Source organism: Lolium rigidum, chromosome 4 (genome assembly GCF_022539505.1).
Source record: "Lolium rigidum isolate FL_2022 chromosome 4, APGP_CSIRO_Lrig_0.1, whole genome shotgun sequence".
Classification (NCBI taxonomy): domain Eukaryota; kingdom Viridiplantae; phylum Streptophyta; class Magnoliopsida; order Poales; family Poaceae; genus Lolium; species Lolium rigidum.
This window is the reverse complement of record NC_061511.1, coordinates 59,070,306-59,094,532: the sequence shown is the minus strand read 5'-3', so window position 1 is coordinate 59,094,532 and position 24,227 is coordinate 59,070,306. Positions and strand designations below refer to the sequence as shown.

The 24,227-nt window shown below is 47.5% G+C and overlaps 1 protein-coding gene and 1 pseudogene across 1 annotated transcript; one reads left to right on the top strand and one right to left on the bottom strand.

The window, feature by feature from the left end:
* Positions 1 to 706: 706 nt before the first annotated feature.
* LOC124647129 lies at positions 707 to 6,334 on the bottom strand (annotated as a pseudogene).
* Positions 6,335 to 9,861: 3,527 nt separating this feature from the next.
* On the top strand, positions 9,862 to 13,665 carry LOC124708029 (dnaJ homolog subfamily B member 13-like). The gene is made up of 3 exons (XM_047239720.1): positions 9,862 to 10,047; positions 10,137 to 10,552; positions 12,994 to 13,665. Exons 1-3 carry the CDS (start codon positions 9,883 to 9,885, stop codon positions 13,427 to 13,429), a joined length of 1,017 nt encoding a protein of 338 aa, XP_047095676.1. The 5' UTR covers positions 9,862 to 9,882; the 3' UTR covers positions 13,430 to 13,665.
* Positions 13,666 to 24,227: the final 10,562 nt, after the last annotated feature.

Genomic DNA, 24,227 nt, shown 5'->3' with positions numbered 1-24,227 from the left:
TACCAACAATGGCCTCCACCTTCCCCTCGCTCGACGGCCTCCTGGCCCGCCGCCCGCTGCTGCTCTACGCGGCCACGTGGACCGCGGTCGCTGCCATGTCTGTGGCCGTGACGGCGCTCGCGCCGGAGCTCGCCTATGTTTGGGCAGTCGCGCCGGGGACGCCGCTCAGCAGAGCCTGCACCGGCAGCGGCTTCAACGGCGGGAGCATCGGGCTGCCGCTCGACGGGCCACCGTGGGATGGCGTGTGCGTGCCTGCCAGCATGTTTGGCCGTACCGTCCCTGATGTCGTCGTCCCGCTCGTGTTCGCCGTCGTGGTCGTCGCCAGTGCCGTCGGGTTCACTACCGCAGTCGGCGTCTGGGAGGACGATGAGGAGGAGGTCAGCGATGGCCAAGTAGGACAGGTGTAGGCTATGGCAGATAACTCCATATGTACTTTCCAGTTTCTGAATGTTTTCACCGTCAATAGAGCAGAGACAGATATTTCTGAATGTATGTGGCACTGAAAAAAGATTCAGGCAAAATAGCTCTGAAATTAAGATGATAGACCAATTTAAACGATCATACTAACAAGGACACAGGCTGATCTTTAACACGACCCAAACAAAGCACGAACATTTATTCGTGAACAACTGATATTGGATTTCACCATCGTCATCATACTTGTTGCTGCTACATACTAACCAAACCAATCATCTGTATCACAAGCTCAACAATATTCCGAAAGACACGCCCTTTCCCGGGCCTGCTTCCAGCTCTTGATAAGCTCTTCGCTGAGTTCCCATAGCTGCTTTTCCAAGGCGTCACTCTTTGCCAGTTTGCTCGTCTTCTCCCCGTTGCAGTTGGCAAAGCATTTGATTTGCCCATCACTTCCTTCAGCTGAGGGTTGACCCGTACATAACAGGCAAACACTTTCTTGTCATTGAGTTCATCAAACTGAACCCCTTTGGATATGTATGGAGGTGAGCGACTGAGGACAAGTTCACAATGCGACTATCAATACCTGTAGATGTATCGATGGCTTTCATATTACAATGGAGCAGGTTGGTAGTAGAAAGTGACCTGATTGAGCATAAGGAGTGAAAAATGTTAGTTTCAGGATATCTAACATTGATATTATCTATATATAGTATTTTAAGACAATATGAAATGATTGGCAGCAAACTGCATCTCGACCTAGTCTTCAGACAGTGGGAACAGACAGAATATGGCACCAGCATTGTTTCCGCAGAACAGAAGGATTTTGGACAGCTTGATCCAGAGAAATGCGGAATTTTGACGTAAAGAACCACCTGCCCCAACGAATTGTCAAAAAAGACCACCTACGAACGAAATTGCTAAAAAATACCACCTCATAGTGACGGCAGCGACACGTGGCCGCCGGAGTCCGTGGCAGCATGTCCTACCACCGTAGCATGTGGCGGCACGTTAGTCTAAGCAGCATCGCCGTTACGCAGCTATGGAAGATGTGGGCCATGCCGCCTTAGCTGCCGGCGGCAGGGTGACATGGAAGGATGGCAGGCTCTGCTACATGCACTGGCGGCGGCAGGGGTATTCACCTGTATTCATTTGAATACCCAAGAATCTGAGCGGAATTTTGTTTTATACATATAGTCATGTACACATTTGGCCCATACAGCTGTGAACCAGCCCACGCGGCCACGCCTCCACAGGCTACAGCCGTACGCCAGCACGCGAACCGTCTCGAGTCGGCTGGACTTCTGTCCACCAGACGCGAGGCAGCCCTAGCGTAGCGATTGCGGCGGCGCCGGCGGAAAGTGCTCAAGAGAAGCAGCGACCAGGGGCCAGCGGTCAGCGGAGCAGGCGCTTGCGGCCCCGACCGGCGGGCAGGTAAACAGCGACCAGCGAAATCGATCAGGAGGTCAGGCTACGGCAACGGCGGAACGGCCAGGTATTCTTCAGCACTTCCCTTCCGTCTTGAACAGTTCAGCTCTTAAGTCGTTTCTTCGCTTCTTAAGCCGCATTAACATAGCAGTATACAGGTAGCATACCAGCGTCTAGAAGATTCAAGTTTACACTTTCTTTGTTTAGCAGAGTAGTATAGTACTAGACTATCAGATCTCTAATTTTCTAGCTAGATGCAAGTTTCAGTCCACATTTGTTGAGAGAATTCTTTAATCAAGTGAAGGATGGGAACGTCATCAATCTCTTCTAATAATAAGATTGAAGAGTTATATTGTGCTTCCACAATATAATGTTTTAGATTTGTCTAAAGCTAGATGTATCTATACACTAAATAGTGTATAGATACAGGGAGGAGCGTTTTTGCTCCCGAGCTCATGAGCTCGTTTTCTGGGCCACGCAAATCTATCGGGACATGTGCCACTTTTTTAGTTCTACAGGATATACGAAGCAAGTTACAAAGAAAAATACACCTTTGAGTGATCCCACCAGTACAGGTATAACACGAACTCCCCCTCGCCTTCTTCTCTAATTTTCTGCTCTGACCGGCAGGGCAGCTAACTCGCTGGAAAACACGGCTCTATCTGCCACCGGCGTTGCTATACACAGTGATGCCCGGAGAATTTGGATCTTGTTGTTTATTCCTAGTCTCCGGCCTTGTTCAAAACAAAAGTCTCCGGCGGACGGACGGCTTGCCGGCATCGATCCGGTGTCTCCATTGAATTTGTTGGTTGATGGTGCGCTCCGGCGGTAACGTGGTGCTCGGAATTGTTGACCCGGTTAGAGACGTCGGCGGCGAGGTTGTGTGTGAACAGTATCCCTAATCCATGGCTGAAGCACAAGAAAGCTCGGCTACAGGCTACAGATTTGTCGTCGTGTCCTTCACTTCAGGCAAACTGGTCTCCGTCAACTTCGACTAGTGTGGGCTGTATTTTCCTACTATAGCCACACGCGCGACTGTGCACGTGATCACAGTAGCAGCCGGTATTGATTACGGCTGGCTCAGTCACCGTTAAAAAACAGAGCTACGAAGTGAATACGGAGCTGAATACTCTGACAGATTTGAAGTGTGCTAAACGTGATTGGTCTAGAGTTCGGGAGCATCTAAGCTCGAGATCAGAAACGAATTTCCGATAGATACATCTAGCTTTAGACAAATCTAAGACATCTTTTTATAGACGGTGAGAGTAGTAATTTGTTATGATGGAGACATCAGCAATTTTTCAATCATGAGGTTCAGCCTTAGTGAAAATTTGTTGCCGTGGTATTGATAATAATTATGAAATTATGATGTCATCCACTCCCTTCGTCTATAAATAAGTGACTCACTTTTATCTATATTTAGATTTAGATATATCTAGATGTATTTTAATTATTGAAATCTTTGTATCTAGAAAAAATTAAAACACTTACTTTTAAACGGAGGGAGTATTATGTATTGTTACTTGATTGAAAAAATGTTAGTCGTATTGAAATTATGGTCGTATGTCTTGTACTACCTCCATTTCTATTATATTTCTGTTCTTATATTGCTTAGATATATTTTTTGTTCAAATGAATACCCATCATCTAAAACCTGGAGCCGCCACTGGCTACATGACTAACTCAGGAGTAACTCAGATCAACAAACTTTCCCATAAAAAAGTACGTCGACAAACTTTCTTGCAGTACTAGTCGGTGCTACGTACATACAATAACAGCAACCGTTCTGCATACATGTACACTGACAGCCCGGCAGCCTCTGGATGCCGCGTGGGTCGTCCTTGAGGACGAGGACGAACTCCGAACAGCACGCCCGGCTCCACGTCCATCTCCGACGATGAAGACGACGGCGTGGCAGGCGACGGCGAGCGTGCAGCTCCGCCGCGGCCACGACCACGGCCGCGAGCCTCGGCCTCCGCCTACTCAGACATGGCGTCGTCTCTTCAGATGGTGGCGGCTAGGGTTGAGGAGAGAGGCGCCAGGGTTTGTGTGTGAGAGGGAGATGCGACCCTTTTATAGGCCGGAGGGAGGCGGGGGAGCGGTGGCACTTATTAACACTGGCACGCAGAGCTAGGCACGACGAGACACGTCGCTGCGCCTCGCGGGAACCGCACCGCCGCCGCAGAAGCCGCACCGTCGCTGCGCGCCAATAACTTCCGTCGCGAGGTAGGCGACGGTTAGGTTAAAATTTATTGTGCCGCTGACGGGTCAGCCCCGCCTCGCTTTTCGGTGTGTCCATCGTCCCCGGTGCGTCACCTGTGGGACGGGGACGGGCTCGGGGCGCCGGACACCGTATCGGGGCGCGCCGGACAAAATTGGGCTTTGGAGGACGCGGCTGGAACCGTTTTTTGGTCCGGCACGCCCCAAATTGCTTTGGGAGACGCGACTGGAGATGCTCTAACGTGCCGCCACAGGGTACGGTGGCAAGACCTGCCGCCATAGGCTACGGCGGCAAGTGCCACGTGTTGCCTGGCAAGCCCTGCCGCCACTATACGGTGGTCTTTTTTGGCAATTTCGTTCGTAAGTGGTTTTTTTGACAATTTATTGGGGCAAGTGGTCCTTTAAGTCAAAATTTCGAGAAATGACCAGTGCAACAATAGACTTTCAGAGATATACAGCTACCCGAACTGAAACTTAACCTTAACGCAATTTATGTACATGTAAGACAAACAAGTACCATACAAGGGATGAAGGTGTTAACTTACATCAAGATGTTGAGAGGAAGATTCATCAGGTTGAATTGTAAACCCAAGTTCCCAGCACCTTCTGCTAGGACTGCCGAATCAGAAATGCCGGTGAAATATTTATAAACATGGAATAGTCCCGATACGGTTTTAGATTCTTCCTAATCCCACTTGGAGATCGATCTTCTTTGTCGGGCCCATCTTTCTTCATATGTATTGCTTTCACCAATACCTCCCGACTTCATTGTCGTATAATATTGCAATGTCTGGTCCAGCTTGCCCTGGGAATGAAGTCCATAGACCCTAATAGTAAATGATCGCTGATCTGGACCTGATCCATTCATCTCCATCTCCTCCCATATTTGTTGTACCCCATTCATACTGACATAAAGGTTCAATATTAAGTTATATATGTCAGAATCCAACTTACAGACTGAATCCTCCATCCTCTGAACCAAATTAATAACATCTCACGGCCTCTCAGTTGTCTTCAGAATGTAGGTGTATGTCATATTGTTTGGAGAGCATCCCTTTCTTCTCCATATCATCCAAAAGCTCATAAACTTTTTCTGTGCGCCTTAGCTTAGAGAAGTGTTTTACCAAAGTGTTGTTCGTAGCCACATCTGCTTGACAACCACGGTCATTCATCTCGCGAAAAATCTCGATTGCTTCTGGAATGTTTTTCTTGAAGCACAACTGATCAATGATACAGTTGCAGATCGCCACGTCGGGAGTGATTTCTTTCTCCCACATGCTCATAAACAGTTTCACCGCCGTGCTAAGTCTGCCAGCTTTGGTCAGTGAATTTATAAATGTACCATAGGTGAACAGGTCCGGCTTGAGCTTAGACGCAATGATCTGGTTCCAAACCCTTTTAGCATCTGGGAGGCTTCCCTTGACACACCAGCCGTTGAGAATGATGTTCCAGCTCTTTATCACAGGAGGGAACTCATCTTGCTTCTGCAGAAAAGAGGGCCTCGGCCTCCTCGACGTGCTTGTACCGACACAGCGATATCAGGAGTATCTGGAATCCCACCAAGTCGACCTCAAACCCATACTCCTTCCTCTTGTAGAACATCTCGATCGCCTCCTGCACCTTGTGCGCCCCGCATACCGGTTCAACAGGACAGCAAACATCCTGTTCGTCACGACAGACCAGCGGCGCTCTTCAGGGGTCTCGTCGAACAGCTGCCTCATCACCCTGGCCTTCTTCATCCGCCCAAGGATGTTGAGCATCTCGGTGTAGTCCTTGGGCCGTGGGCATACGTGGGTAGGCCCGCCGCCCAGTTGAAGAACGACAGCGCCACCTGCCAGCTAGACCTATGCTTCTGCAGGACTTTGAGAACGACATCCTCATCCATCTCACTGGCAAAGCGACGAAGATCTTTCCCAAGGTCAGCGTCAGCATCGCAGGACCTGAGGACTCCCATAACTTTGCCAACGCGGACGTCCCGGGAATCCTCTGATGCGGTGGTGTGGCAGAGATATGAGTACACGTAAACTTGGGTGGAACTTGGAGGCGTGGAGGCGAGGCTGCCTGAGGAAGCACCTCGAACGCATTCTGTCGTACAGTTGGTGGGCGCGAAGCATGAACGCCCACCTCGGAACTGCGCACGAACAATGTCTAGATTAGCAACGAGTGGAGCTGGCTGAAATAGGAAGAAGATCTGGACACGAAGCGTACTGGAGATGCAGTTTTTGGTCCTGGGGGAGGCGGCGAGCACGGTGTACGGCGGTGCCGGCGGCATCTTGCCTGCCACAGGTTGGCACGAGGGAGAGCGAGGCGGGAGCGCGTACAAAAAACGGACCGGAATGCCTTGCGCGCGCTCAACGGAGCCCGTTCTTGGAGGGCCGCAAAACTTGCTTCGAGTCCCCGCCTGATCAGCAGCGAGTTCCCGGCGGCCGGAGCGGGAGAGGGAGCAGCGCTTGATATTTGAACCTATCACTTTATTGGGCCTGTTGATTGTTACAGGCTTACAGCTATGGGAGCAGCGCTTTCCGCTTAGTGGGCTGACTTAGGCTCTAAATCGTTCAAATAAAACACGAAAAACAGCCCCTAAAATAAGTTTTTCTTTATCGAGGTGCATAACATAAACTTTTTTTTTTGAACAAGACATCTTTTGTTGTTGCGAAGGAAGACATAAACTTTGTTGACACGCGAACAATTTTGTAGGGATTCAACTGCATGAATTAGTATAATGAGTAGATGGTAAGTTGTTTTGTTAGCCTCGCTAAATTAATAACTTTATATAAAAGGCCATGTCCAAGACGAGTTTTTGAGTTTTATTATCACCCTTGACTATGTTATTGTAAATTTGTTCCATTTGATGTGAAAATCAAAATCCTGTCTTTTATCTCCCCATCGGTAAAATGACCACATTTGAGTTTTATATTAAGTTTTTATTTGCTCAAATACTCAAAAGGAGGTAATTGCTCCTACATCAGATATATCAAAGCCAATTTGACCTAGACAAAATTTAGGCATTTTTGTTGCCAAGATTTTACTGGATTGGATTGGCGCGATCTCATGCCTTTTTTTTTTTTTGGCTTGTTACATATATTTTGCATTCTAGAATGCCATATGCGCTAGCTCATAGATTTTTCTAATGGCTTAACTTGTTCCCCGCAAAAAAAAGAAACTTGATGGCAGTCGGTTACTTCTCTCTTTCAGTTGTAGGTCATGATATTAATTCAATAGACAATCTCTTTATTCCATACTTGACAAATCATTTTGAGTGTTAGTTATAATCGGAGAGTTTAACTAGGTTGGCGTAGTTTTAGTTTACATCATCAACCTTGACTCTCCATAGTGCGTGGAAAACCTCGGTTGCAAATGCATCCTTGCTGTAACAGCGCATTTCTATCTTGTGTACTCCCTTAGGGCAGGGTCATTGCAACCCTTTTGTACCTACACTATTTGTTAAGTCTATTTTTTCCATTTCAAAACAAAAAAACTTATAAAATGACAAAATTTTAAAAATAAACTTCTATGGCAACGACGTGGACGAGGTATGACTCACATACGGTACTTTTAGAACTAAAATGTGCAAATTGAAATAAATACGACTAAATCGACGAGGTGGCATTACTTTTATGACTATGTGTGGGCACTTTACTCTTTTTTCAGGGGTGTTAAATAGTGGATGACTACTCGACTTTTTTTTAATACAATGCCTCATCCAGTTGCCTTTTTTTAATGCCTCGAAGATGAAATTATTGGAAAGAAGTGATTGCATAAGCCTAAGAAAGAAACGGGGGAACAAAAAAGTCTTTATGAGCACAAAGATTGATTATGAATGCAAGAAAAAAAAATCCAACTCTCAATTGCTAGAATTTCTCCACGAGAGTGCATGAAGTCAACATATTGATAAATCAAGTCAGCGTCAAGAGTCCATAATTGTAGGCAGATAGAAGAAAAGTAAATCAAGTGGTGGATAAAAGTGCATCATATTCGATTGAAACCTCTACAAGTTACCTCATAGGATAGATCTTTAGCATTATTCCGTCTAAACATTAATTCTGAACGCATCTTTTTTGTTAGTCTCTCAATAACGCAAATTATTATTTCTTGCTCCAATAATATTATGAAACAAACAACATGCACGTCAGATAGCAAAAGCATTCCTTGAAGAAAAACTAGTATGTACAGCAAGAATTAAATGGCTACTAGATGACCTCGGACAATACACATATACGACTCATACACGACGCAACATGCACGGATCGCACAAGCGGATGTGCTTGCATACTGAATCTGCGTGCTAACTAGAACAAGATGAAAGCGTACCTTAGAATGAGTTCATGCATGACAACAGCTTAGCTTATGATGTGAATTAATCGGGATCCTCACATGCATGCTCGTTCCCCTCAAAAATAGATTTGACTGAAGAAATGTTTTCCTATAAAATGGCCACAGCTGAAATTGAAAGGTTGAGTGAAGAGTTTCCCCTCAAAAATAGATTTTGACATCTTTGAATGGTGGAAAATACACATTTCTTGCTACCTAGTTCTATCTTGCATCGCTCATATGGTGTGTTTGCTATTCAAGTATCAATCGCTACTCGTGGTCGTGGGCGGCTGCGTTGAGGCGCCCCAGCCAACGCCAGCCATCCCGCTGGTGACGTTCTCCGCTCGCTTCATCGACCTCCAGTTCTACTCGACAGGACATCGGATTGGGTGCACTGGCGGTCTGCAGAGACTAGCCGCACGACGGAGGCCGCCGAGGACGAGTGAGGTGTTGGATGATGGCGGCATGTCAGATGGGGAGTTCGTGTCCTCTGTTGTCTAACTATTGATGAACCATAATATTATGCACTTATGTTGCTTCTCCAATTGGACATGGTCTTGAACCCTAGCTTTGGAAGTGTCTATAATCTGCGTCATGTCATTCTGTTGGCCCTCTTTTCCTCCAGCGATTAAATACAAAAATCATGTCAAATACACAACGATTTCACTCTAGAGGGTGAGGGTGGGGGGGGGGGGGCAATTGCCCCCTCTCCCAAGCCCTCTAGCGCGGCTAGTTGTCGGCGCCCCCGGACGCGTCGCCATTGCCACCGCTGCTAACACTGACTGCATTGCGCGGAGGCCAGGTGGCACCAGCGGCCTTCCAGCTCGACTGAGCCAATCTCGTCGCCGCTTCAGAGGCGGCCCTCGACCGCAGCCTACCCATAGGGGTGGGCTGCTGTGTCGATGCGCCCCAGCTAGCGACAGCCATCCCACCGCCGGTGTTCTCCGCTCACTTCATCGACCTCAAGTTCTAGCTCGACGAGACGCCGGATTTGGTGCACCGGCGGTATGCAGAGACCAGCCACACGGCGGAGCCTGCCGGGGACGAGTGAGGTGTTGGACGATGGCGGCATTTCAGATGAGAGTGTTTGCGTTCGTTCTCCGTGTCGTTATGTAGTTATGTAAGTCTTTAGCTGTGGGTTAGGTGATCGTGTTGCATAGTTCGTTTCTCCATTAACTAATGTCCTTATATGTTACCGTGCACTTATTAGTGGCGAAAGTAAATACTACTCCCTCCTATCATATTTAATTGATTCAGATTTAGTATAAATTTATAATTAAATCCGAGTCAATTGAAAAAGAGACCAGGCATAGTACTAGTAAAAGAAAAGAATAACAGAGGGAAAAAAAGGAACACTAAATGAACCCATCCATCTGAGAGTCAGAGAAGAACAGAGTAGGAGCAAAACCCTCGTCCTCCCCCAACCATCCCCTCCCTGTCGTCCGCAAGCGGCCAAGCCAATCCCACCACCTGCCGCTGCATCCGTCGGCATCCATCCATCCATCCACCATGGAGGTGGAGGTGGACTACTACAAGGTGCTGGGCGTCGGCCGCGCCGCCACCGACGACGAGCTCAAGAAGGCCTACCGCCGCCTCGTCATGAAGTACCACCCGGACAAGAACCCCTCCCCGCAGGCCGGCCCCCTCTTCAAGCAGGTCTCCGCCGCCTACGACGTACGTGCCTCCCTCCCCCCATTACCGCCGCCGCCGACAACCACTGAATCTGTCGCCTCCCACGGTTTCCTCTGCCCTCCTCCCTGCAGGTGCTCAGCGACCCGGACAAGCGCGCCGTCTACGACCAGTACGGCGAGGAGGGGCTCAAGGCGGGCGTGGCCCCGCCATCCCCCTCCGCCGCGCCGCCCCCGCACGCGCACGGCGCCGGCCCCGGGTTCCGGTTCAACCCGAGGACCGCCGACGAGATCTTCAAGGAGATGTTCGGGGCGAGCTCCTACTTCGGGCAGCCACCCCGCGGCCCCGCCACTCCCCAGAGCGTCCCAGGGGCCACTGCTTCTTCCTACGCCGCCGCTGCCGGGTTCTCCCCTGGGTCAGGGGAGCCGTCCGGCGGGTCGATGAGGAAGGCGGCCGCGATCGAGCGGCAGCTGGCCTGCAGCCTCGAGGACCTGCACAAGGGCGCCACCAAGAAGATGAAGATCTCCAGGGACGTCCTCGATTCCGCGGGGTGAGACCAGTTCCACCTCTCCCTTATCCTCTGTTCGTGCTGTTCTTGACTAAATAAATATATAAAAGATTTACTTGGTAGCTTAAAAACGCTGACATTGTTGTGATCTTGGTGAATGGCTTCAGTCTGAGTAGTAAGAATCTGTAGGAACCTGAACTTCACTAACCTGCCCTTTCCTTCGGTATGGGTATTTTAAGTTTAGGGTGATATTTGTTATGCTTGTGTTGACTAGAGAAAGAGCATTTATTTGTTAGGTACCTCTCGGTCCGTCTATCACTCGCTGTGAAGCGGTGCTGATAACGACTGTTTAACTTCTCTTGTGTCTTATGGGCTAACCTGAACCTTGGTGTGTTTTGATTCATGACTTCTTTTGAATGAAGTTGCAGCCTCTAAGTATTTCCTCCTGCAGTCCTACTTCCTAATAATGCAGAGATATATTTATACTTTGGCAACAACCTATATGTGTGAAGGCCCTAAACCTTAGCTCTTTGGCATGATTCCCAGTTGTTGTGATGTCTCCATCTTCTAGCAATATGATACCTTCGAGTAAAATGTAAATTCTCGAGCTTTTGTAGTAGGCCTCCTCAATAGGTACTTCAGGAGTATTCACAAATCATGCAGTCCAAGAAGCCAGTTAGCATTGATTTAGATAATTAGCATTTACTGGCATTTGCGTGTACCCTGATGTCATTTTCCTTTTGGGGAGTGCTTTGGTACACCCCCTTTTTAAAAGTTTACGACTTTTGATGTAGATGAGCGGTAGAGATTAGAACTTACCCTTTCACTAAAGAGTAAAACTGTCTATTCCACGTTGCAAAAATCTAGTCTATATTATTTTGACAAACCTCCCAGACGACTAGGCAAGATCAATCACTGTGCTAGGTCATGTGGCGGCGGCGCTGCATTTGGTGTCGAGCAGATGTGGCTGGCAACGTTCTTAGTTAGATGGTTCATTTTTGCATTCGATCGGAAGAGTAAGAAATACCAATATCCAAAGCCTAACTAACAACATCCTAAAAAAGCAACGTGCGTTATGGTTCTATACGTGGTTTTGTTTGTTGATTCGATATATAGGTTGGACACCGGCAGCGGTGGTGCCATTAGAAGATAACTCCAGACTTATTTTGCTTTGCTGTCCACGAAAGAAGGACAACGAGGTACCGTACATCTAACATTGTCCTGAGCTAATCTCTTTTTCTACAACTAATCACACCATCTGTACATCTGACTGATTAAGAAAAGGTTTAGTTTAAAGGGATAACTATCCAATTAATTAGTCTCAACTTTTACCAAAGGACGGGAACACCCTTTCTAAGAATGAAGCACACCCCTTTCCTTTTTTTTATTACCAGCTTTCCATCACGTCATTACTCGTTAACTAATGTATTTGTTCACCAATGAAGAAGTTATTACTACAATCATCACACCTAAAGATCACAAGCATGATCTGTCACCGTTCCTGTATATTTGGTCATCCAAGATCGGGCACTGTTTGATGATGGACAGTTATTGTGTTCATAGCTCATACTTACTGTTTCCACAGTTATGGATTCTCTTAAAAATCAGTTTGCGACTTCAGTTTGTATATCCACATAAGCATGGTAAGGGCATTTTCAATAATTCTCTATGGTCCCAACTTTGGTCACACCCAGGATCTACAAAAAGGATAATAGTGTTCCAAGACGAGCATAGTTAGTTAACGGTGCTACTAGTATTCGATCTAAGATTTAGTGAAAGATCATTCGATGTTGACATCAGTTTTTAAAATTAGAACTCATAATAGATCTATTGTAGTGCAGCACTGCAGCTTAGTGAAAGAAGTCCAGTACAAGTTTAAATTTGGTATATCAATCATTTTGAAATGAATCTATCAGGTCAAATGTTTGGCATAAAATAGTATTTATGCACATCTTGAAGGATTGGGTAACGTAAGTATGACAAGTTGGTCTCCAGATACTGTAATTGATTGAGACTGAATATGAGATGATGATATCCTAAAACATTTGTTTCAAGTAGTCAGGGCAGCAATGCATTCAAATTACTATACATATACAAGTATCTAGCATATTTAGTTATCATGATGGCATCTAGCAATTTTTTAAGTAGTTCCTACACTTATGCATGCACGCTTGAACCTCTTTTCTGGTTAATCGATGTGACCATACAGTGAGTGATGGCGAGTCAGTTATCTTTTGAAAAAAAAAGAAAAAAAATGGCTCTTTAGAAACTGGAGATTTGAAAAATTACAAAGATATGGCGGTATGCCTATCGGGTATCCATTTGTTTGTGTGATTGATGATTACCAGGTACAGTTTTTACAGCATACCGCATGGATAATGCTCACTAATTGTGTATGCCAAGTTGTTCCAATTTTCAGGAAAAAATCTCGTTATTTCCATGTTCTTCGTTTTGAGAATATATTGTCATTTTTATTTTTGCAGCAAACCGATGAGTGTGGAGGAGATCCTAACAATTGATATCAAGCCTGGGTGGAAGAAGGGAACAAAGATCACCTTTCCTGAGAAAGGCAATGAGACCCGTAACGTTATACCATCAGACCTTGTGTTCATAATAGAAGAGCGGGCACACCCGAAATTCAAGAGAGATGGCAATGACCTTGTTTACACGCATAAAATCTCCCTTGTGGATGCTTTGACTGGTTGTGCAGTCCAACTGATGACTCTGGATGGGCGAAATTTAACCGTTCCTGTGAAGTCTGTCATCAATCCCACCTACGAGGAAGTAGTGCCGGGCGAAGGGATGCCGATCACAAGGGAGCCATCTAAGAAAGGAAACCTAAGGATCAAGTTTCAGATCAAGTTCCCCACCAATTTAACAGCTGACCAAAAGGCAGGGGTCCAACAACTTCTGTCTTAGCTCGCTGTTTATAATGTGAATCTGTGCCGTTTCTTTGTTCAGCGCTTGTAGTTGCTGAATGTACAATCACTGTCTTCATCCTAGTGTAAAGGACATGATTTCCTAGATGCTTCAAACTTTGCGCTTGATTGCTAACTTGCTGACAGAGTAGTAGCTGCTCCACTAGCAGACCTAACTTTGTTTCAGATTATCTGATGATTCTTTGTTTCTGAAGTTAACAATTCTGTTACATGCCACCGGTTCCTAGCCCTTTTTTGAGAAAGACCATGCTCCTAACTAATACAACCCTGAGGCCACTAAGTTAGACAAAAAACATGGCCCAGGCTGCTAGTCGAGAGTGAGAAGTTCTCTTGGCCTTACGATCTATCATAGCTAGCTCATCTTTCATTTTTTTTCCACTACATCTGTAGATCCTCAGCTGGATGTGCTTGAAGATGAGATCATTTCTTGTGGTCCAAAGAGCCCAGCAAACTAGAAGGATAATATCCATTGGAAAAGGCATAGAAATAGCTGCATGTAGACTGGCCATGATATCCTGCACCTGAAGAGCACCTGAATTTGGGACAGACCAATCTGGGCAGAGATACTTCCAGCACATGACAGCAAAAGGACATTCAAAGAAGAGACAAGTTCTACTTTCTAGGCCAGTTGTTTCACAGAGCTCGCATCTCTTTGTTGGCATGAAGAAACTCTTCTTTGGAGCAACTCTATTGTGTTCAATCTGTTGGGAATCAAAAGCCAGAAGAACACCTTGTGCTTTTGCAAGCAACAAATTTTCCATAACCATTTGAGATCATTCTATCTTTTTATGCTGGAGAAACCTTGAATATAGTAGAGCTGTTGAAAGCCATCCAGGAGTCGTATTGCTCCTGAAGGGCAACGTTCCCATTCAGGGTTTGCATATCAATATATTCAGCATATGCTTCGACTGAGAGAGGCAAGTGAAAAAGCTCAGCCTGATCAGGCATTCCGGCATGGATATAACTAGTTGAACTGAAAATTTTTGCTGCTTTGCAAAGGAGAACATATGGGGCCATTGTTCTTTCAAGGGTATTTGCGACCAAGGGTCATGCCAGTAAAGGACAGAGCAGCCATTAGAAAGAGAGCACTGGGCAAGAGATTTGTAAGCAGGATCGTCAGAAGTTAGCCTCCCTTTAGTATATGAATTTGGATCACAATATAACAACACACAAGATCCCAAGCAGCTAGCCAAGGATTCTTCTTATCTGAATCGTTATCCCTCCAAACAGAAGGTCTTCGGCATTTGTCTGCCTCATCAAGAACCCACTTATACACTTTGAGAGAACTCAAGTAAAAGGTTGGTAAAGAGGAAAGCAAAGAGTTCACCATTCTCATCCATAGTCCAAAATACATACTCCCTTCGGTCGTAATAAATCGACCTGAGCCATGCACACCAAATGGCCTACGTAAGTACAGTTGGCACGTCGATTAAAGGTGACCAGAGGGAGTACTACATAATGGTAATCTTGGCTAGAATGTCTGAAGCAACGGCTGAGTGTCAACGCTGATACTGTTCCAGGCTGCCACACTGATGTTCGTTGTTGCTAGGACATGCAAAAATAACCTCTTGCTGCCTTTTAGTTTTCAGTCAGAGTACCATTCGCGAACAAATGTTTTATTTCCTACCACCCAAATGTTTTTTTCCCAATTTTTCTGTCATCGATCTTTTTTTTTTCTGCAAAACATTGGCATCTCACTTAGCTTTCAGAGAATACTCGCCACAGGTGGAGTTTTCATTTCCTATCAGAGAATACTTGGATGCTATTCAAAAACGGCAATGTTGTGCGATGATTGCTATCAGGAGAGGGACTACCAGGATCTAAAGCGGTACGAGCCAACACATAACACTGTGTTTGGACTACAATGTTGTCGGGTATATTTTGATTTCCCATTGTGGTTGTCGAACAGATTTTTCTCTTCTCCTTCTCTTTCCATTTCCATTTTTCAATACAATTATAGAGTGAATAAATCAGGTGTCTATCAACAGTGAGATACAAACATCTCAAAAGAGAACAGTGAGATATAAATTAGTATGCTAAAGAAAAGCAGTGCCGTACAAATTCCCTGCAATTGACTGTTAAAATAATGATGATGATCAATAGATCTGGCCTACTATTTTCATGGACATTGATCCGCCAAATAAATAACATTACACATTATTTTTGAACATCAAACCTTATTTTTTGCTGTGTAGTGAAGTACACTAAAACCCTGGTGATCGAGTTCTCGCCACATCGAACTGATGTGTCTGTTTCAAAATGTGGGACGGGTTTTGAACTTTTTTATGCGTTGACCAATCTCTAACCCAATAACATGTTGGTCTGCAAAAGGTTATGTACCATCCATTGTGTTCGAACAATGCTTCCTCATAAGTATCATTTTTATAACTACTAACGACTGTTGTGCATGAAAAATTTATGGTCCAAAGTATAACCGTAGACATTCAGAACAGGAACTAGGCATTTTTCCTACTGGGTATGCAGAAGGACATGGGCACATGTCCTTGACAAAGACTACTTGCTGTCATTTTCGGTTCACGTGAGAAAGAGATGGGACAGTAGATCGACTGGATGGACGCATCTTGGCGAATTTAGTCCACTCTTTCTCATAAATTCGGTGAAGTTTTATAAACATATAATAGTGCTAAAAGTCATATTTCGGAGATTGCGTCGATGTCTGAGTCTCTGAGACCGGAACTAGAATCTCAGTGATGGAGGCATCACCACGTGGAACCTGACACATACGATATGGCATGGAAAAGGCCTACGTCCACATCAGCACCACATGTCGTTGACAAAGACTACGAGCTATTGTTTTCGTTCACGTGCGAAAGAGATTGGAACAATATCTAAGAGATACGTTAGATCTTAGATGGACGCATCTTCAAGAGTTTTGTCCATTTCTCACAATCCAACAACAGTAGCATCACAACTCGAATTTGGAACTTGGCCGCTCCCCCGGGTGGAGGGCTTCGGCATGCGAGGCGGCGGCCTCGACTGGTGTGGCGACATTGGCTCGGCAGCGAGTGGTGCTCGTGGGTGCGGGATGGCCTCGTGGTCGCGTGGGCGGCACGGAGCCGGCGGGTGCTGGTCTTGGCGATGGGTTCGACGATTGGAAGAAATCCTAGACCTGTTAGCCAGTCTCGACGGTAGCGACGCCTCTTCGCGCCATCTACCTCTTTGTGGGCGCCATCGTGGTTTGTCTTACCCCTCTCCCTCCTCCCTACCTCCCTGGGTGAAAGCCAGATCTTTGATTGGGCCGCGGCGGCGGCGCTGGTGTCGTTGTCCTTGCTGAAGGCGCGGCCTTGGGAGAGAAAGGGGGTCTATGATCAATGGTGGTATGTGGTGGTGTGCTGGTGTCCGGTGGGCTGTGCTGCGAGCTTCTTCTGAGAGGCGAGCGACTGGACAATGGGGCGGCTTTCTCCAAGATGTGTGCTAGCAGTGCCTAGCCATGCACAATGGTCCTCCTTGGGTCTTGCTGCATTTCTCATCCAGATTCAGGGTGAGCAATGCCATCGGCCGACGATATGATGTCCTACGATCCAGGACGAGGAGGCATGGAGCCTTCTTCAGTGATGGACTGGATGAGGTTGCACTTTTCCACTGGCCAGGTGCAATCCATAATGACATGATTGTTGGATACTTCTTCAGCTAGCTTTTTCAGTGTTGCTGCTTGTGGATGAGGGCCTCGGCTACCTCAAGCTGTTCCTAGTGATATATATGTTGTTGTGCTTGTGTGTTCGATGGTTTGTACCTATTCTTCAGCACCTATGTACATGTACTGGCCGTAAAAGTCTTTATTAATTTAAAGCTAGACACTTGACATGGGCATAACCCTTCGAGTACTAGACATTGCCATACCCGGTGCAAACTATGAAGCTGGACCAGCGCAAGGACTCGACGAGCTGGACCTGCACGTGCCTCAACTTGGACTACAAGGAAAGAAGACTCCAACACGAATCCTACTAGGACTCTTGTAAACCCTAGCTTGGCTGATATATAAAGCCAGGCAGGGGCACCCCTTAGACGGGCACAATCAGAAACATAGATCATAGAGGCGACACGCCTAGACATCGCAACCCGCGAACTAGAACTAGACTAGATACAACTACTCCGCCTATGGCGCCCCCTGTACCCATATATTCATATACTGGATTGCTAGCAGGACGTAGCGATCCTCCACCGCCGGGACGTGAACCTGGGTACGTCGTGTACCGCCTCGCTCCCGGAACTTCCGTCGTCGCCTTTCTCTAAAACCCAAGCCCCTCATGGTGGGCATTGCCAAGGAACCGCCTCGTCAATTGGCGCCGTCTGTGGGAAACGCGACACTGGATTTTATCATCCGGGCGGGATCTCTCGTCATCGACAACATCAAGATCGCATCTGATCGGCTTGTGCGCTTGGGAGTGATCATCTTCATTATCACCAACGAACGACGGCTACTTCGTGGATGTCCCAGCTAACGACGCCTCTAGCCAGCCATGCGGAATCAACTGCGTGCGTCATTAAAAACTCTACGCGGAAATTCAATCGATCAAGGCCAACACAAAGCAAAGGAATCACGCTTATGGGAATCAGGACGAGGAGGCAAGAATCATGTGAAGCCAAGCACTGTACGTAATCAGACCTGGCGTTTATCGCGGTCCAAATCCTAAGCGAGGCTGGCCCGTGCACCCAAGATGCTCCTTACCTCGTTTGAAGCAAAGGAGTCTTGGAATCGCGGATGATCCAATATATTTGCTCGGCCACAAGCTGTGTATTACTAAACGACCTCGCCATGGTCTAGCGATGCGGTTGCTGCAATTACCGCGACCGTGCGGCATGAAGGCGCAGGTCAGAGAATCGGAAGTCAGGAAACTAATACGAAACCAAATTTCGTCGGGTGCAAAAATCAAAGATCGGCGCATATTCTATTTCGGGCACTGATACAAGACAAATTAAAGCCTCGTTGTAGAAGGATAGAGAGGGAGAGAGATATGCGGAATATGATGGATGTATTATTGAGCCTCATGGGCGAGTATATATAGGCGTACAGGGATCATCTTGGAGTGCAAGACAAGACACAAGATCTATCTCTATCCTAGACTACCTAAACCGTACGTATACCAAATATATCTCTAACACTCCCCCGCAGATCGTAGCGGTAGTGACGTGAACAACGAGTAGCGTCGCGGACGGTCAGACCGGAGATAAACCGAAGTGGACCCCGGAAGGCTGACACTCCCCGCGGTCACAGCGGGAGCGTCGTGGACGGAGTTGCGTCGCGGATGCTTGGACTGTAGAGGAAGCTGGTGAGGCGCAGGCGAGGTGGTAGCCCTGTATGCCGATGTCGAGGTAGCCGAGAGCGTGGGTGCTGCAACCTTGGTCGAGGGAGCCGCGCGAGGGATTGCCGTGGTCGATGTCGTGGGCGGGTGCCGGTGTCGATGTAGCCGCAAGCGCGTAGTGCGCGAGGAGAGTGACGGAGACGCGTCGAGGCGGTCGTGGAGGTTGTCGATGCCGAAGTCGATGCAGTCCGAGCCGTCGAGGACGAGGTGCGGCCCTAGTTTTGCCGGAACCGGGCGCACGTCGGGGACGAAGGCATACTCGGTTTTGCCGGAACCGAGTACACATAGAAGAAGTCGGTGACGCGGTCGAGGTAGTCGTAGAGGCGATGCCGAAGAAGACGTTGTCGAAGCCGATGAAGACGAGACGTCCGGCGCGAGTTTGCCAGACTCGGGAACGTGTCGGGGACGAAGGCACTTTCGGTGTTGCCAGTACCGGGCATGCGAGGGGTAGGGACCATCATGAACTTGTCGCCATGTCAGAGGGACTAGCAGAGGAGGCCTCCGGAAGCGTCACGGTCGCAGATCGACGGAGAGATGCCGACGCTGCACGCGGTTCTCGGAGTAGAGTAGCAGGTGGTGTAGACGGGGACGAGGCGATGACACAGGCGACGAAGTCGAAACGGTTGGAGACGTAGAAGGCGGCTAACCCAGCGGTGACCAGGGGTGGTCATGCTGGACGCCTAGACGGGCGTTGCGGTGGTCGGCGAGCCCAGCGCGACCTGAAGTGGTTGGCGAGCCCAGCGGCGACCGGGGTGGGGGCGCGGCGGCGGTACACGAAGTAGGCGAGGAAGACCCGGCGGCGTGACGAAGACCATGCGCGGACGGAGGCGACCCGCGCCGAAGGGGCGGCGCTGTGGTGGCCTCGGACGTCGATGCGCGGGGGACGGCGAAGGTGACCGCGTGCGGCGACGCCACGGCCTGAGGGGCCGGCGTAGCTGCAGGGCGCAAGTCGGTGCAGCGGCGGGACGCCACCAGCGACGTACGCGCCTCAGAAGGCGCGTCGTTGGCTAGCAGCGTGGACCAAAGGCGGCGGCGCTGCGACCCGAAGGGGCGACGCAGCGGCAACCCGATGCTCGATCGGTGGTAGGCGCGTGCTCGGGGACGTGCTTGGCGTAGACGTGTGCGGGGTCGGTTGATCAGACCGACGGTGACGCTACACGTGCCATGGCGTGGACGACGCGCCGCAGATCGGAGTCGTTGGCGACATTGTCGGTGATGTCCTTGGCGATGACGGCGAAGACGAACCGGCGATGGAGACCGTGCAGGCGAAACAGCCTGCTGCGTCGCACGTAGGGGCGCCCCGTGTGCGGTGCGTGCGGCTATGCCGTGCGGTTGATGGCCGGTGCAGGTCGATGCCGTTGTCGGAGTAGAGGCGCAAGAGGACGACGGCGATGGGCGACTCAATCCGATCTATGATCGGTAAAACCAGAAAGAAAACGCCGGTCGAGCGACCGGCGGCGCAAAAAGAAAACCAATCTGCGGATTGGAAAAAAAAGACTTGAACCAAATCTGCTCTGATACCATGTTAAGCTTCATGCACTAGCCACTTGAACCAAAAGTCCGAACTGATGGAAAGGGCTAGGCAATCCACATATACACTTCACAACACCCCCACTCGCGTGTGACGGGAGAAGAGAAAGTCAACACGTGAAAGAAGAAGAGCACACCGAAACAGAGGTGACTAAAGAGGGGGGCAACAGCAATTTTAAGGCTTAATTGCGAAAACCAGGATTTGAACTCGAGACCTGGGGCTCTGATACCATGTAGAAGGATAGAGAGGGAGAGAGATATGCGGAATATGATGGATGTATTATTGAGCCTCATGGGCGAGTATATATAGACGTACAGGGATCATCTTGGAGTGCAAGACAAGACACAAGATCTATCTCTATCCTAGACTACCTAAACTGTACGTATACCAAATATATCTCTAACACTCGTGTACAGACATCATCAACAAGTTAACTAGAGTATTTACCAATGGATCAAGTTCCAAAAACAAGCAGAAACCTAGGCGGACAACTCTAATCTGAGCTACAGCGACAAGGAGAGCAGCACTTAAATCCGTTTGATAAAGCCAAGATAGGATCAGAAAACTTGTTCGGCTGTGTACTTTCATGGATATCAGTCGCCAGGTGCAGTGGAGATCAAACCTGGAAAAGCAAGGAGCAAAACGGCGACACAGTATTACACGCAAACAAAGCAGTACCACGTGATCTTGTTCAGAGGAATCAAGGCCAAAGTAATCAGCTCCTGAAGTGAAGCCAAAAGAAGAAACAAAGAGATCAAGTACTATCCTACATATGGAAAGAAGCAAGATTGCCAATACTCTCCCGTACAATTACGTCAAATCTCCCATGAAGACAACAAGTGAGCAGTATACTGCATGGTAGCGCAGACAATGCCATCAAGTTCATCAGCGACGAAATATCAGATTGAGACAAAGCTTCGACTGCTCTACCCGGTCGACAGCACCTGCCGTCACGCATTCGTCATTGCGCACTGGTTGCACTCGGGGCTTACCTGCCCTGGACCCGACATTGCGGACTCGATATACTCGGGTGCTCACCCGTGGCGGATTGGACATATCAACTGCGTCCCCGTCATCGGCCATGTCATGTAGCCGCCGCATGGATTATTGATGACCCACAAGTATAGGGGGTGTATCGCAGTATCTTCGATAAGTAAGAATGTCGATCCCAACGAGGAGCAGAAGGTGTTGACAAGCAGTTTCGATGAAGGATTCACTGTAAATGCTCACAGACAAGTATTCAGGGGGTTTTGATGTAACAGATAAATAAAGTACGAGTAAGTAAAGTGCGAGAGTAACAATTGCAGCGAGTGGCACAATCCTTTTTAGCACAAAGGACAAGCCGGTTTATTTACTTATAATGACCAAACGTTCTCGAGGACACACGGTATTTTAGTCTAGTGCTTTCGCTACATACGGCTAATTAATCTTCATTGTTTTGATAAGTGTTGTGTGGGTGAACCTATGCTAATGTACCGCCCTTCCTAGGACTAATACATACTTGTGATTATACCCCTTGCAAGCATCCGCAACTACAAGAAAGTAATTAAGATAAATCTAACCACGGCCTTAAACTGCGAGATCCTGCGATCCCTCCTGCATCGATATACCAACGGGGGCTCGGGTTTCGTCACTCCGGCAACCCCGCAATTGGCAAACGAGTACAAGATGCATTCCCCTAGGCCCATAAAGGTGAAGTGTCGTGTAGTCGACGTTCACACGACACCACTAGAAGAATAACACCACAACTTAAATATCATAACATTGAATATTACTCAACCATACTTCACTACTAACATTTAGACTTCACCCATGTTCTCAAGAACTAAACGAACTACTCACGAGACATCATATGGAACATGATCGGAGGTGATATGATAATGAATAACAATCTGAACATAAATCTTGGTTCAACGGTTTCACTCAATAGCATCAATAACAAGTAGAAATCAACACGGGAGAGTTTCCCCTATCAAACAATCAAGATCAAACCCAAATTGCTACGGCGGTGACGAGGTGCAGCGGTGGAGACGGCGGTGATGATGATGAAGATGATGGTGATGGTGATGGAGATGATGTCCAGCTCGATGGCGGTGACGATGGCGTCGATTTCCCCCTCCGGGAGGGAATTTCCCGGCAGATCTCAGCCTGCCGGGAGAGCTCTTTTCTCTCTGGTGTTCTCCGCCCCGCGAGGCGGGCTGTGTCTCTTCGCGACGTACCCCTCCGGCTTAGGTTTTCGGGACGAAGGAGTACGCGAAGAAAAGGAGGCGAGAGGGGCGTGGGCCCCCCTCCTCACGGGGCGGCGCGGCCGGGGCGGGGCCCGCGCCGGCCTGTGAGGGGGCCATGGCGGCCCTCCTCGGCTCCCCCTCCGGCTCCCTTCTTCATGCGGAAAAATAGGAGTTTTCGTGTAATTCCCTTCAATTGTTGATCTTCCGAAATATTGCGTTACGACGATGCTTTTTCCAGCGAGAATCCCGGCTCCGGTGCGCGATCCTCCAATAATCATGAATCATGCAAAATAGATGAAATAACATAAGTATTATCTCCAAATATGAAATATATCAATGAATAACGACAAATTATGATATAAAATAGTGATGCAAATTGGACGTATCAACTCCCCCAAGCTTAGACTTCGCTTGTCCCCAAGCGAAACTGAACTCGGTAAACAAGACCACGTGTTTATGGAGTGAAGAGTCGATAAATCAAATACGGACAAGAAGCATCATGTTCATTCACACAAGACATTCTAGTAAACAACCTCCTCATATAACTCAACTTGAAACAAGTATAGGGTAATCACAAATAAAGGTGCATAAGAAATCATAATCGATGATGGCAAACTTTGTTCTTGGTCAGAGAACAGTTAACAGATTATACTTATCTATTGAGCAGCGCTCTCATGTTAAAGTTTATATGGCCCATCTTGCATACTCAATCATAATGATCATTGATAACTTTCAAAGCTATATTCATTCAGGTAAAACTTGTACTAAACAAGGAAGAGTAAAGACATGATGAAGCAAATCACAATATAATGGTTTGATCACAACAACTCAAATGCTTGCTTGAGATGGAGGGAAATAGGTTTACTGACTCAACATAAAGTAAAAGACAGGCCCTTCGCGAGAGGGAAGCGAGGGATTAAATCATGTGCTAGAGCTTTTTCAGTTTTGAAATCATATAAAGAGAATAAAAGTAAAGTTTTGAGAGGTGTTTGTTGTTGTCAACGATCGGTAGCGGGTACTCTAACTCCCTTGCCAAACGAGACCTCCAAAGAGCGGCTCCCATGAAGGACGTTATCTCTACCAGCAAGGTAGATCATCCCTCTTCTCTTTTGTTTACACATGTACTTTAGTTTATTTAGGGATGACACTCCCCCCAACCTTTGCTTACACAAGCCATGGCTAACCGAATCCTCGGGTGCCTTCCAACAATCTCATACCATGGAGGAGTGTCTATTGCAAAATTAAGTTGCTTACCGATGAATCGAGCAAAACATGTGAAGAGAATTATTAATGAAAGTTGATTAATTGGGGCTGGGAACCCCGTTGCCGGCTCTTATTGCAAAATTATAGGATAAGTGGATGAAGCCACTAGTCCATTAATGGAAGTCTGCCTAACAAGATCGAAAGATAAAACACCACATACTTCCTCATGAGCTATAAAACATTGACACAACCAAGAAGTAATAAATTTTGAATTGTTTAAAGGTAGCACATGAAGTATTTACTTGGAATGGCAGGAAATACCATGCGGTAGGTAGATATGGTGGACACAAATGGCATAGGTTTGGGTTCGGAGTTTGGATGCACGAGAAGCATTCCCTCTCGGTACGAGTCTTTGGCTAGCAAGGTTAATTAGCAAGCATAAGAGTTGAGGGAAACAAACGAATATACATGTGATAGAAACAATCATGCATC